Source organism: Mesitornis unicolor, unplaced genomic scaffold (assembly GCF_000695765.1).
Source record: "Mesitornis unicolor isolate BGI_N332 unplaced genomic scaffold, ASM69576v1 scaffold2165, whole genome shotgun sequence".
In the NCBI taxonomy this organism is placed as follows: domain Eukaryota; kingdom Metazoa; phylum Chordata; class Aves; order Mesitornithiformes; family Mesitornithidae; genus Mesitornis; species Mesitornis unicolor.
This window is the reverse complement of record NW_010184745.1, coordinates 355,072-369,181: the sequence shown is the minus strand read 5'-3', so window position 1 is coordinate 369,181 and position 14,110 is coordinate 355,072. Positions and strand designations below refer to the sequence as shown.

The following is a 14,110-nucleotide window of genomic DNA, read 5'->3' as shown; positions in this document are numbered from 1 at the left end:
CAGGAATAGGGTCAGTGCTAGCACAAATAAATCAACATGCAAGAATTTCAAAGGGGTAAAACTTAATTCCTGTCACCAGTTCACAGGGAAGATGTGCATGGGGTTCACATAAGTTGTGCGGTCAAAAACCTCATACTTTGTGAATGAACTTCTGTCAAATGTAATGCTTCTTGATGATGCTTTTAAGTAACTTAATGTCTTTCATCACATGCTACTTCATTCTTTTCAGTTTTGATATCATGCTTCGTTGTATGTTTGTTTGAAGTAGTTGGCCCAAACTTCTGAAGAAATCAGGAAGGCAGATTTAAACAATCTCTCTCAGGAAGGGTTCATTTCCTTTTGTTTTCCATTTTGCAGAGTTTAGCTTTTGAATTTGGTATGAATTTCTTTGAAGAAAACGTATAAGTAAAATGAGAGCCTGGACCCAAAGTGTGTATTTTAGTAAATAAGGAAGGTTACTGGCTCAAGCAGTGGAACAAACTAAGCAGTGTAGGCTGGATAAGGAAACTGACTTTTTAAAAAAAAATTGAGCTGTGTTTCCACTTATGACAGTTCCAGGTGAATCACATTGATTTTCATTCGGTCTCTTCCTCAGCTCTTTTTTTTTTTTTTTTAAGCTAACAGGAAAGTAAAAAAAAAAGTTGATCATAGGGAGTCATAGGCATACCAATAGTGAAAGATGCCTTTTAGAGTACCTCTTGGAGGTGAAAGGCATTGCTTGAGTCCTGTGAGCTCCTTTGTGCACTGCTTAATGAAAACTTAGCTTTAATGTATGGTGAGAATGAAATGGGGTTTGCCTGTACAGACACTGGGACAGGGAACATTGCCAAGTGCTGTAATGCTGTCAGTCTTAAAATATTGGTCCAGGTCTGCAGAATAACACATTTTTGGCTGATGTGTCTTACCTCTCCCATTGTTGCAATACTTTATTGAGCCTAAACAGTGGCATCAGGCATAGAGACCTTCCATTTGTGGTGTTTAAAAAACGAGTTAAAAAAATAAGACAGGAATTGAGGCATACGAGAAGTGTAAAGGCTACCGTAAAAATATATTAAAAAATTTTAATGAAGAAGAAATATAAACCAAAGTGTAATGCAGGGTTTTTGTTGACTTCCTAGCAATATGTGGTCTGGTTATCCTCAGACTCTGGATTAAGCGCTGCAGGCTTTTGTGATGGGCCACCATATGCTCAGGAGCTCATTGAAGGAAGTAGAAAAGCTTTTACTGCTATCGTAGGGCATTGGTCTTGCTCTTTGCTTCATTTCTAGATTAAATCTGATTTGTATGCTTGTGAGAAACAAGCGTCTCAAAGATCTGTGTATGTATATGTAGTGCCAGGAAATATGGAAAAAGAAGGTAACGCTAGAGAGAGAGTGTGAGCCACAAGTTTAGATTGTAGCTTTCGTTCAGATCTCTCAATTCCAGATTTACTGAGAGGTTTGGCCTTCGTCTATTGTTTTCTCATTTGTGTATTTATAACTCCTTATGGTTTATATATGGGCTATATTCCACCTTTCCAGATGTGGGAATGTTTCAGATGCATCAGTAGCTTTCTGAATGTCTACTTTCCTCTTTCACTTTTCCTGTCTCTGCAGCAAAAAGTGTAATTGAAAACTAGATGCATGGTTGCTTCAGGAGGACATCGGGTTGGTTTTGAGTATTATAGTTAAATCTTACTTTGGAAGCTTTGCCTAGTAAGGAGATAGAGATACAGCAAGCTTCCAGTAAAAGAAATGGAATTATAATAAAACAAATGAATGTTTTTAAAATCTAGAATAATTTAATCAATTAAAATTTAATAATTCTCATTTGATTAAGGGACAGTAATGTAAAAGCTAATGTTAACACTTAGAATGGGCTGTATCTAAGATGCACAAGTAAAGCATGCTAGTGCTATGATAAGCTTTTAGGCTTTTGAGGAAAAAAAATTAAGTTATATTTAAGATATTTCTGCTCAGTGGTCCAAAAATTTAACTTTAGGTTTAAATTTAACTTTAGAATATGGAAGAAATAAAACAATATGCATGTGATAATGATGTTTTTATGTAGCAAACCAAGTTTACAAAAAGTTATTTGGTTTTTGTTTGTTTTACTAATTGAATTATTTTTGATGATTGATCTCCTTTCATGCCATCAGATTAATCTTCAGGTACGTAGCATTCAACAATGCTTTCATCACCATGACTTGATTTCTGGAATGGTTTTGGTTTTCTGTGTATGTTTGTGTGGGGTTTTTTGGTTCCTTCCCGGTACACGTTCATATTCCCTCATTCGTCATTGTCTCACAGTGATATGGTAAAGCTCGTCGAGGTCTCCAACGACGGCGGGCCGTTGGGAATCCATGTAGTGCCTTTCAGTGCCCGAGGTGGAAGGTAACGTATCGTGGAGGATTTTAATTGAATCATTACTTGCTGTGTTCTATCTTAGTTGTGTTAATTCTTGTGTTGTGTGACTTTGCTTTGTGTAGGATATTGTATGTTTTTTGAAAGACAGTCTCACTGATTAAGAAAGGAAGAAATGTGAGTTTGCTGACTCTGTACTTGGAGTGGACTCTGTCATGGAAAGGCTCTGGTTAAAGGGATTTAGAACTGAGAGGTTTTAATAGAGGTTCTGTTGTAATCTCATGAGAAATTGATTATAAGGATGTTTCCTTTTGGACTCTTAAAAATTATAATCTGCTGCTTTAATTCAGGTGGATATTTATGCAGTGTTTCCTTGCTGACGGTTTAGAGCCACAGGTTCCCCTATAACAGCAGGGCTCGAAACCAGAAGCATCCTACGCCTGCACTTGATAAGAGTAGAGGAGAAAACAATCGTCACGCTTTCGATATTTTAGTGTTGTCGCATCTGGTGGGGTTAAAAGGAAGTAGCGAAACGAGTTGAAACATTCTGGTTTTGGGGAAGGTGAACCTGTTTTAGTTACATGAGAATTTGGAACTCCTGAAGTTGTAATGAATTAAAAAAAAAAAAAGTAAAGAGTGTCACTTACATTAAAGATATCATTTGGGGGATTATATTAATAAACAGAATGCTTAATCTCTAATGCTTGCTTTGCTAAAGTAGAGTTTTAGCATTTGGGGTCATTAACGTAGTCGCAGAAAAATAGCTTAACTTTTGTAGTAATTAGTGATGGGTTTGAAGCTCTAAAGTGTATGGAAAGAATAATAATTCTTCAGGAATATAAGCAAATTTTATTTTGGTGATGCATGTTCTAAGTATGACTGGACTTTCCATCTTTAAGGAAAATGGGAATAAGTACTTATATTAAAAAGTAGCCTTTGATTACACATGAAGAGGAATTCTGTTCTCACACATCTGCTGACCCAGCAGCAATTTCAGTTTAGTAGTTAAGATATCTCAAAAATTGATATGGACCTATTTTGGAGATGATAAATGTATTTTTCCTTCTATACCAAATACCTTCATAGGATTTTAAACACAGCATTAGAGCTTTATTTGCAGCTGTTACTTTAAACCAAATGCTTTCATTGCCATACTGAAATGTATCATGAGAGTTTGTTGGTTTTTTTTAAATTCAGGGCTACTTTTTCGCAGGACTACAAGTATTAAGAACAAACTTATGTAATGTGATAGATTCTTCTATTCATGATCTGAAATTTAGTAAAGTCAGTGTGGGGATAGAAAGGGCTTGAGTGAATGGTACTTCAAACATAAGCTCACAAGTAAATCCTCTAAGTTGGAAATGGTTGAAATGTTCACACAGTTATCTGGGATTTAGACAGGAAGGCCAGAAAAAAAATGATTTAAGAAGGTTGGCTGCCTACTAAGTACTTGTTTAATAAAATTCATGTTAGAAATGTATATTTTTACATTTTGAATAAAAATTTTAAGTCAAGTAAAATTCACTTCCAGGCTATTAATGTGGTTGTCAAGTCTGAGGTGAAGCTTAAGCTGTTTTTATGTAATGAGAGCATGTACAATGAAAAAGCTGTAAACACAGAAATAAAATACCTCACTTTTTTTAAGGATGCTAGCTCTGTCAAGAGCTATGAAGGACTTTTAACCCTTTCTTTGTCCTGAGTTTGGGATTATATGGTAAAATTGTATTACAAGAAAGGCAATTTTAAATACAGAATCATGATTTACTTGAAAAACAAATTCTGTTACAAGAGAAATAATTTTTATATGAAAATATATCTACTTTTTCTTCATAATACTAAAACTCCTCTGACTGAAATACGGATGGTACATGCAATTGCTGTCTCCGTTTTATTGAACCACCCCAAAATAATCTTCTGGAGGAGGAAGATACTTGTGTCCATGTCTTGAGTGTGTGGAAGAGCAATGAGAGTTGGAGAGGACCTCGGATATTTCCGTAACATTTCTCCTATGCTCTCTGCGTTGTAGTAAAAGAAATGCAGAGTTTGTTGCTTGGTGTTGATGACAAGCACTCCTGTTTAGTGTCAGCTGTGCCCACACCTCTGCCTGCTTTCAGTGAGAACAAAGACATTTTTTCCTGCTACCTGCAGTGTGGGAAGGGAAAGGAATGCACCCAACTTCAGTTTTGGAGCAGCTGGTGGGAGTTTTTTATTTATTTTTGGTTGTGGGTTTTTGGTTGTGGTTTTTTTTTCTGTTTTGTTTTTGGGGTTTTTGTGTGTGTGTGTGTGTGTGTGGATTTGTTTGGTGGTTTTTGGTGGGTTTTTTTGTGGTTTTTTTTTTTTTGTTTTGGTTTTTTTACTCCTGGTCCCTCAGCTCTTTTGAGCTGCTCAGAAACACTTGGTTCTACTTTGCTAGATTCAGAGGGAGAGCAGATGCTTGGCAGGATCCCTTCCTGCCTACTTGTTTCTCACCCTACCACATGGCTGCTCTTTGTTCCTCTGGCTGCAGAGCACACTGCTCCGAGCAGCAGTGAACTGACTCACTTGAGCAAGTGATCTGCTCACTGGAAAGCTAAATATACAATACCAAACACAGGACTCAGTAAAGACTTTGAGGGATGTCCAAAAAGAAAAGATCTGCTGTTATCGTATAGCTTAGTCCAACAGCGCACCATTGTTTTATATTTGCTCGATGTTCAATTCCAGTTATGATGTGTTTTCAGTTCTTTTTCTTCCAGTTCCTTTCTTTAGCTTTTGATAATGTTACTTAATAGACAGTGGTTATTAAATCAGTAATTTGAAAAAGTGTAAAAACACACTATAGCAATTGTCCCTTATTTCCCTTATGCTATAAGCAGAGGCCTTCTCCCACCAAAATATTTCACCTTCCTCAAAGCAATCACCCCAGACCTCTAAAAATTATGTGCCATAGCTATGTCCTTTATTTATATAGAGGGAATATTTGACTTGTTCCTGGTCTTTTAAGGGTTTAGGTTCAGAGTAAAAATCTGTCTTCAATATTGGCTTTTGATCTTGAATAAAATCTGTAAAGATCTCTGCTTCTTCTGTGTAGATGTGGCTAATTATTTCTGTTTCTAGTAAAACTGAGACTTTTTTTTAAAGGAAAAAACAATCCGTAATTTTCTGTGAAAAGTGCTATTGATTTGTACAGACCTGGTTGAATTTTCTTCTATGGATATGTTTTCTTATTACCCTTCTGTTTTTACCTCTAGTTCTTTCCTGGCCTTCTTTGATCTTATGCTTTGGATAGCAGAGTTTCTTCACCTTATCAAAAAGGAGGAGAGATCTACATATTCTTCACCTTATGGTCGTGACGCTTTTCAAAATAAAAGTTTTGGAAAACCTGTTTGCACATTTTTACAGTGGTATGAACAGAGTGCTAAACAGAATAAGAGGCATAAAAATGAAAGCAGAAAGAAGGACAGAATAGAATGTGAACAGGAAAGTGTTTAGATAAAGAGCAAAGAGGAAACGAATGAGAGGAAAGCACAAAAGGAAAGAAAATTCTAAATCCAAGCAAAATTGCCTTTATCACCAATCCTTCCTTCTTCTTAAGTGGTCAGAGAGGAGAGCAAGCACTCAGTCCCTTAAGAATAGCATTTGAGCAATCCTGACTGATGGGGAATGTTATGTTGATGCATAAATGGGATTGAATCGACTTCTTCTCTGCAAGTTTAATAGTAATTATAGCATGATTTACCATTATATGGCCTCTTCTGCTTTTAAGCGTCTTTGAAATCTGCTCAAACTCTTTAACTTTCTGAAAACTCTTTGCCTTTCTGAAATTCTGCCATGTCTGTCTTTGGTTCAACTGACATAAGGAATATATGAGATAACATCAGAAATCTCTGTGAATCGCAATACAGAAGTTATAGTCCTATAATCCCAAGACTACTGTGAAGTCTACTTAGTGAAATAGAATAGATGAGGATTCGGGTATTCATCTGAAAACTCCATAAAGAACATCTATTAATAAGTATCAGACATGTTTCTTTGATGCAGAGCAATGAATATGTCGAAGCATGCCACAAAATCCTTGGTAAACTGTACAGCTAAAACCTGACAACTTAAAATATTTAATCTGTGCTTTTGTGTTAGGTATTCTAAATGTCTTAAAAGTATTAAGGAAGTCTCAGAAGAATAAGAAAAATAAAAGACTGAATTTTATTGCTTTTTGGCAGCTTAAATGACAAAAATAACAGATTTTATTAAGGAAAAAGAAAAACCTCAAATGAAGGTAGACATTGATGTATACACAAAACCTGTACTAGAAAATTGTTTATATGTTTTTCTGTTCTGTAGTTATTTTATTTTTTTTGCTTTTAGTGGAAGTGCCCTTCACTTTCTAGTTTGGAAATAATTTCATATTTCTTTGTAAAAGTTTTAGTCTTTTAGTCAAGATACTAAGAAAACTTAAGTAGCATCTAATGGCCATTGTCTACACTGAGAGTCCTTAGTATTACCTTCAAGGTGCCTTTCTGATAGTTGTATTCTGTTTGATCATCTAGAAGGTATGTGTTATCTCCATTTATTCCTCCTCTGCATTTCCAACCTTTCAAGTCTCAAAGGTAGCCATGGTTTTCAAAAACATGCATTGGCAAAAGATTCCCTGTGGTGTGAATGTACCATTCCCTCATTCTTTTAGCTGAATCCAAGGCTTTCTTTGTCTGATCTCAGCCTTTAAAAAGTTATATAAACTTAATTTGAAGTATTAGTCAAGCTAAAAAGCTGAGGACTAGTTACCAAAGAGTGGAAATTGATTCCAGAATTGGAGTGCGAAAGCTGATAACGTTATTTTAGTGCCTCCGCTGTAGAACAGTGATGTCAATGTTATGTAGAAGAGTTTATGTCCAATTTAGCATTGATCAGCCACGATAATTTAACTTGAACAAACAAACTGATTTGCCTACTCTGACCTCCAAATCTCAGGAAACTTACACAGTGTTTCTGTTCCTGTGGAACTTTCCGAGATCTTTCATTGCGTGAAACTGCTACACATCTGCTTTTCAATCAATTCTTATTTTTGCCCCTTAATCTAGTTTTTGCTTTTTCATGTCAGTGGCTTTACATAAACATCTAAATTGGTTATTTTCTGTTCTGTCTGATTTGATTATATTACAGTTAGCTTGCAGGCAATAGGTAAATAACTTCAGTGTGTACGTACAATGGGTGGTGATGGCCAAATCATATTCTAGATGCTCAATGTAGTATTTTTATTACTCTCGTAGTATTTACACTGTCAGTTTTTATTATGACAAATGATCATCATTTCCATACAGCTGGGTGACATGTGGGGAGTTCGCAGTTTCAAAGAACTACCCGGACCAACTCAGGCAATTTAGATGCCAATAAAACATGCCTGTTTATTTCTAGTTTTATCATTGGTTGTAATTTACACTGAGAACTGAAATGTTAACACATGTAGCTGAGTTTATTTTGATTGTATAATTAGAGTAATGAACCTTGTGGAAATACAGTGGTGCAAATGCTAATATAATCTAAGCTGTTTACGTTCCCAATTAGGTATTTAAAACAAATGCAAAGATTGAGCTGTGTGCTTTGATACTGTTTCCCTTCTGTCCCCATGTCAGCTAATGTTAGTCTAAAACAGTGCAGGTACCAAATTTCCCTTTGTAATTACTGTTTCGACAGGATTGTAGACTTGCAGAGGTTTTTTTGCAGAGGTTCCCACAATTTTTTAATCTCATTCCTAAAGAAGTTATAGTTTAAAACATTTGTAATGAAAGATTTTATGTTAGAAAATGTATTGACTTACTTTAACTGGACAGGATTAACCAAATTCAAATGCACCCATGTATTTGTATGCTACATGGTTGTGTTTATACAAATATATATAATGACTTTTGTATTTTATACCAGATTAGTTTACAGGCTTTCAAAATTTATGTTTTCCTAATGTAGGAAATTTAATATTGAAACTGTAGTAGAGCTGCATCTCCACTTATCAGGATTAATGGTGGTGGCATATGGCAGGGAAAAAAATCCAATTAGTTTTTGGGTTATTGCATATTTTCAGTATCAGGACTTCTCTGTTTATCTCCAGTTGCTGCAACAACAAGCATGAATTCCCATAATGCCTTTTCTTAGAGGCATATTCTTATATCTAACCATAATATGCTGAAGGAATACTGTAGGAAATTGATAGGCATTTGTTACTAAAATGTTCAGAAACACACGTTTTCTGCAAGTTCTAGGAGAGTTTGCTCTGCTGTGCAGAATTACATTCAGGAAATTGTTTCTGGAACTATGTCTAAAGGGATCTTTTGCTCCATGTGTCTTTATAGAAAATACATAAATAAATAAATAAATAGGCACTGTGAGTATCCTGGTTTCAAATTTGACTCTCGCTGTTCATCCAGCCTTGAATCTGTTCTCAGTGACTTTATATGCCTTGGTTAACCTGGCTTTAACGTTTGCTAAAAAGCAAAATCCTCATGAGCACCATATGTTGTGTCTGAGATGAGCAATCTTGCATTAGTAGAACTTGTAGCCTTTGTTCAATAAGATTATTTTCAATTTTGACTGGTAGTTTATTTAACGTGTTACATTATTTTACTGTTGGTTAGGATTAGTAAAACTTTTACTAGATTTGAGAGCTTAGGTGTAGCAAATTTAAGAAATGACAAACCATGCATAAAGATGCATCTTGTATTCATAATGTAACATAACTTCAAAATGCGAAGGAGTAGAAGGCAGCATTTCAAGACGAATGCTGTGCAAAAACCCACTGATAGATCAATTACTTTGTAATCGTAAGTACATGGAGTCATTGGGATGAAATAATCATATTATTTTGTATAATGTATTATCATAGTATGAACTTGGAATGTTGTACTTTGTGTAGAATATGTTTTGATATTTAGCATATTGATATTTTTCTCTTTTTGATGTTTAACCATATAAACAAAACACCTGTTGCAATTACTGTGAATGCCCTCGTGCAGGCATGGCATGCACATCCAAATTCTGAGTTTGTCTTCTGAGTAATGTCTTTGGGCATTACAGAGGAGCACACCTGCATTGGAGCACTGTTGGGTGTGAAGTGAAAGAAAAGGAAGAGTAGACACACACACCTTCATAATTATCAGCAAAATTTAGTACAATAAATGGAGCACAACAAGGTCATTAAGTTATTGTGTCACTGTTGTGGTCTTTTAGAATCTTTTTCATGCAAACTATTAGAGGATTGTGGGAAAGGCAAGCATAAAACCACAATAAATCCAGATAATGCAAGGTGTTTCGCTACCTTGGTGACCAGAAGAAATTAAGTAAGAATTTTTTTTGCTTTGGGAAATTTTGGAAAATTGGTTTTGCTTTTTCTTTTTTAATTTTCATTTTTAATGGGAGATGCTGGGTTTTTGGAAGGAGTCTACAAAAAGTGAAACTTTCCAAACGCAAAGAATATCAACTTGGGATGGGGAGGGATAGGACTAGATACACCCTATTATCAGTTGTGTTTAAGGTTTTTTTTTTTTCCCTGAAATGCATATGTTCTGGAGAAATGATAGTTTAGCTTTATGGAATCTTGCTGGTCCTTGTGCTCAGCAGTGTTAGTGCAAAGAGACAGATTGCTAGTCGCAGCGACTGAGCTAGCATCAATCCCAATCGCAGTGAGTGTCAGTGACTGCACTGAAGCGGTCCATTGGGAACCAAGTGAGAGTGGAGAAGGTTTGCCCCTGATGGGAGCCCAGGACAGGTCAAAGGTGCAGCACATTAGCTGTTTGCAAAATACTCTGCTTCAGTTGGAAACAGAACAGTATCGCTTAAATGTTAATGTGTGACTCAAACTTCATTTGATGATTTGTGTTGTCAAAATGCTTTATGTTGTTTTTCTCCTCACAGTCTGTTTATGTGTATAGATCCTTTCAACATCATATCTTAATGTCTCTAGGTGGTTCCAAAATGGGAATACTACTAGGATTGTTTCTATTACTCCTTCATCTGCCTTGTAGGAAAAAAATGCACGACTGTTCTGTAAAGTAAATGTTTTATCTGCGTATGTTGATAAATAGGTAAATGAAGAATTTAAAATTCAAAATTAAAATTTAAAATGGATGAAATAAGTTCAAGTTAAATTTGCTTTTCTGAGCCATTTGATGAAGTGCTCAAGTGCATTTATAACTTGAGTGCATGAGTCCTTTTAAGCATCATTGACTGCTCATTTACTTTGAGGTATGTGTGAACTGAAGTGCTATGTTCACTGCAAGTTCTGTGCTAAAAGACATATGTGGTCTTGCAATTCCTGCCACACAACTGAGTATTTTTCACACCGTGCCTTGAAATGACTTCTGAAAAAGTAGTGCTGTTGACTTGGATGATGAGAATCTGACCCACTGATACATCCTGTGGGATTTCAATGTAAAGCTGATCTTTAAAAAATCAAATGCAGTGTCGATGCAAGAATAATGCTGAAGATTGAATCCTTCTTCAAAGCTAGAGTTCAGATATAGAAACACCATTGACTTTTCACTCTATCCTACCAATACCTCAGAAATCCACTCTTCAGGATCCAGTTCATCATTTCAGGTTGAGTATTTGTTTACGATTTTGCTTTAAGAATGTCCTTGAGATGACACTGTGGGTAAGCACTAGATAGCCATGACCAACACATTGCACAGAGGCTATCGTATGGTAATTGTTTTCAGTCATTACTGAACCAATTTAATACACTGAATTAAAAATGGCATTTAACTTTTTAATTTTCTCTTTGCTTTTTAGTAAAAAAGTTAAGTTTAAAAAATAAAAACATTTGCATCACATGAAATTCCTGAATCCTCTATTGATCCCTTCATTATAGGCTGTTTATTACATGAGATGACCCCACAGCTCACTGGCACGGAAGCGGTAGTGATGGTTGTCGTATTCTCTTCTACTTCTGAAATTCAAATTTTAAGTTGAACCGGTTCATCTCCAATTAACTAGCAGAAAAGAATGCTAGGTTTCAGATGCGTGGTGTTTTTTGGAGCTTTTACTGCTCAGAAATCGAGACCTTTTGCAAGAATGGATGTGCTGTCATCACACTGCCTGTTTGTTCTTGCTTCTAAGTGACATGCTTGATTCACCTAGGCTTTTTGTTTCATAGATAAGGGATAATAATTCAGGTAATGCTTATGAGTTATTTGAAACTATGGTGTCCTACTTCAAGGTAAAGATGGTTTCAGATTTAGTTTCTATTGTGATTATGATAAAATATTAAATCAGTAGGATTTTCTATGCTGCGAATTGTTCAAACAGTAATCATTGCTAATCTTAATGTTCCAGAACCCTGGGGCTGCTGGTAAAGCGATTGGAGAAGGGTGGGAAAGCTGAACAAGAAAACCTTTTTCGTGAGAATGATTGTATTGTCAGGATTAACGATGGAGACCTTCGGAATAGGAGATTTGAACAGTAAGTGTACTTACCGCATGTTAGATGACATTATTTAATCTTTAACACTGCACCTTGAAGTAATTTGAGGAAAGTAGGAAAAGAAGTGTCTAAGCTTGCATTTCTAATAAAGGAAAGATATAGTAAGGGACATTAGTGGTTTTCAATTAGCCAAACTACAAGAAATTCAGGGTAATTATTGTCATTAGAGTGTATGCGCTTCTCATTTGATTGTTTTTGCACATTACGAATTTTTTCTTCGTGCATAGGTAAATGTTTATCCTGAAATTCACATATGACTTTTGCTCTTATACTTGCAATGCATCATGTTCAATATAGTGGACAGCATGGAGACTTTTTTTTAACATTTTAAAAAATATTTATGGTTGTGTGTGTGTGAGATCTAAGGTTACTATATGTAGAGACTTCCTGGAGAAGCTTGAGAGATCATAAATACTTGCTCAGTGGAAGCCTGAACTTGGTAGAATCCCCAAATGGTGAATCAGAAAAACTGTTAAAATGAGGTGGTTGTTCACACAGAGATAGTTGAAAGAAAAAGCAGGGAAGAGGTATGCAGAAAATGAGTGATTTCAAAGATTATAATATTGTTCTAGAAACCCTAACACATTGTGGACCAAAGGAATGTCATTTATTCTGATCATCCTATAGTTAATATACATTTGAAATGTGTTTTTTATTTCTTTGAATCTGACCTGGATTGGAACATCTGGTTGAAAGCAGCTTGTCTCTGCTTGTTTTGTGGTTCTCAATCACAGTTTTTTAAGTCTGTGAAGAGACTTGTTGACTTTGTCTACTTTGGATCATGACCTAGAGCCCAATGTCTGTCTGCGCAGGATTGAGCATTTTTTTTCCTATTTCTTTATGTTGTATTCTGAGGGACTACTAACTTACAGAAGGTGAAATGTAAATTAGATTATTTGCAAGACTGCCTATACTCTCAGCAAATTGTGGAAATACATTGTCTTTGAATAAAGTGAAGTTGTCATTGTAATAATTCTGTTGTCAATGTGATTACTGTTATCACAATTATTGCAATTATCAAGGTTCAAAACAAAAGGACATTGCAGTCTTGCCATAGAACTATCTGCATTTCAAGACTGTGCTTAAAATTTCTGCTTTTCTGAATCCAGTATTTGGTACATTAGTTTTTAAGCATGTTTAACCATTGTGTTGCCCTAAGGCAATAAACCTTAGCAAAAAGCAGACCAAGTAGGCTAGTGAACAGATTCAAGTTTTATGGTTTATGCTTGAGTGCAATGTGTCTGTCAGCTCGTGTTGCTTAATTAACATTAATGATTATGCTTATAATGTCTTGTAGTCTGCCAGTCCTAATTTGCTAATTTTCTGTTCATTTTGAAACCTAGAGCACAGCATATGTTTCGCCAAGCCATGCGTACGCCGTTCATTTGGTTCCACGTGGTCCCTGCGGCAAATAAAGAGCAGTATGAACAGTTGTCCCAAAGCGAGAAGAACACTTACTACTCCAGCCGGTTCAGCCCCGACTCCCAGTATGCTGATGGCAAAAGTATTAATTCTGGACTTCACACGTTACAAAGAATGTCTCGAGCGGGTACCCAGTCCGATCAGACAGACTCCTACTCGCAGCTACCTCATAGTGTGAATTCATCAGGGAAACCACCCTCGGGCCTGGTGCCATCACCTCAGAAAGTTCTTACCTCCACTGCAAACAGTGGGTATAACACCAAAAAGATAGGGAAGAGGCTCAGTATACAGCTGAGGAAAGGTAAGGCACTAATGCGCTCCTCATTCAGCACAAAGCACGTGTGCGTAGTGTGTGTACGTGTGTCCAGTGCCGTTGTATTGGGCAGGACAGCTTGCAGTAGCCTGGGGACTGTGATGGGTTCATTTTCGAAGCCAAGGGGCTGAGTTGTCCCAGATAGCATGCCCAGGAGTCCAGCTGTGCGTTTGGTGTGTGCGGCATGTTTGCAAAAGGATGTTTTGAAGATTGCTCCAACAGTGCTTTCTGTCTCTCAACTAATAGCAAAGTGCAGTAATTGCTACGGATCCTGTTGGCCGAGCCCCAGGGAGTGGTGAACTATTTAATATAAATAAATAAGCTAAAATGGCCCATATTCTGTACTTTACAGGTATCATGACTTTTCAAATTGAGTAACTGTGGTTTTGCTGTTGGATTTTAAGAGTGTGTGGGATCCAGTTGGTAAATTGGACTTTCTAATTTCCAGCTAAAGCTTTTCTTTATTCCCCTGGGATGTGAAAGTGTTTGTTTAAATGGTTGAGATGTAATGTGATATTTCCTATCTTGGCCGTTATGCTAATGTAATTTCAATGAGGGTGAGAGACTATTTAAGGGCAGAGGAGAA

General features: G+C 36.2%; 1 protein-coding gene across 1 annotated transcript in view; it reads left to right on the top strand.

The window, feature by feature from the left end:
- The window catches only part of PARD3 (par-3 family cell polarity regulator), a 310,634-nt gene that overhangs the window by 90,141 nt on the left and 206,383 nt on the right, over positions 1-14,110 (top strand). The window contains exons 7-9 of the mRNA XM_010184574.1: positions 2,289-2,372; positions 11,643-11,768; positions 13,133-13,512. Of these exons, the coding sequence (XP_010182876.1) occupies positions 2,289-2,372; positions 11,643-11,768; positions 13,133-13,512 (590 nt within the window). The remainder of the gene's footprint in view (positions 1-2,288; positions 2,373-11,642; positions 11,769-13,132; positions 13,513-14,110) is intronic.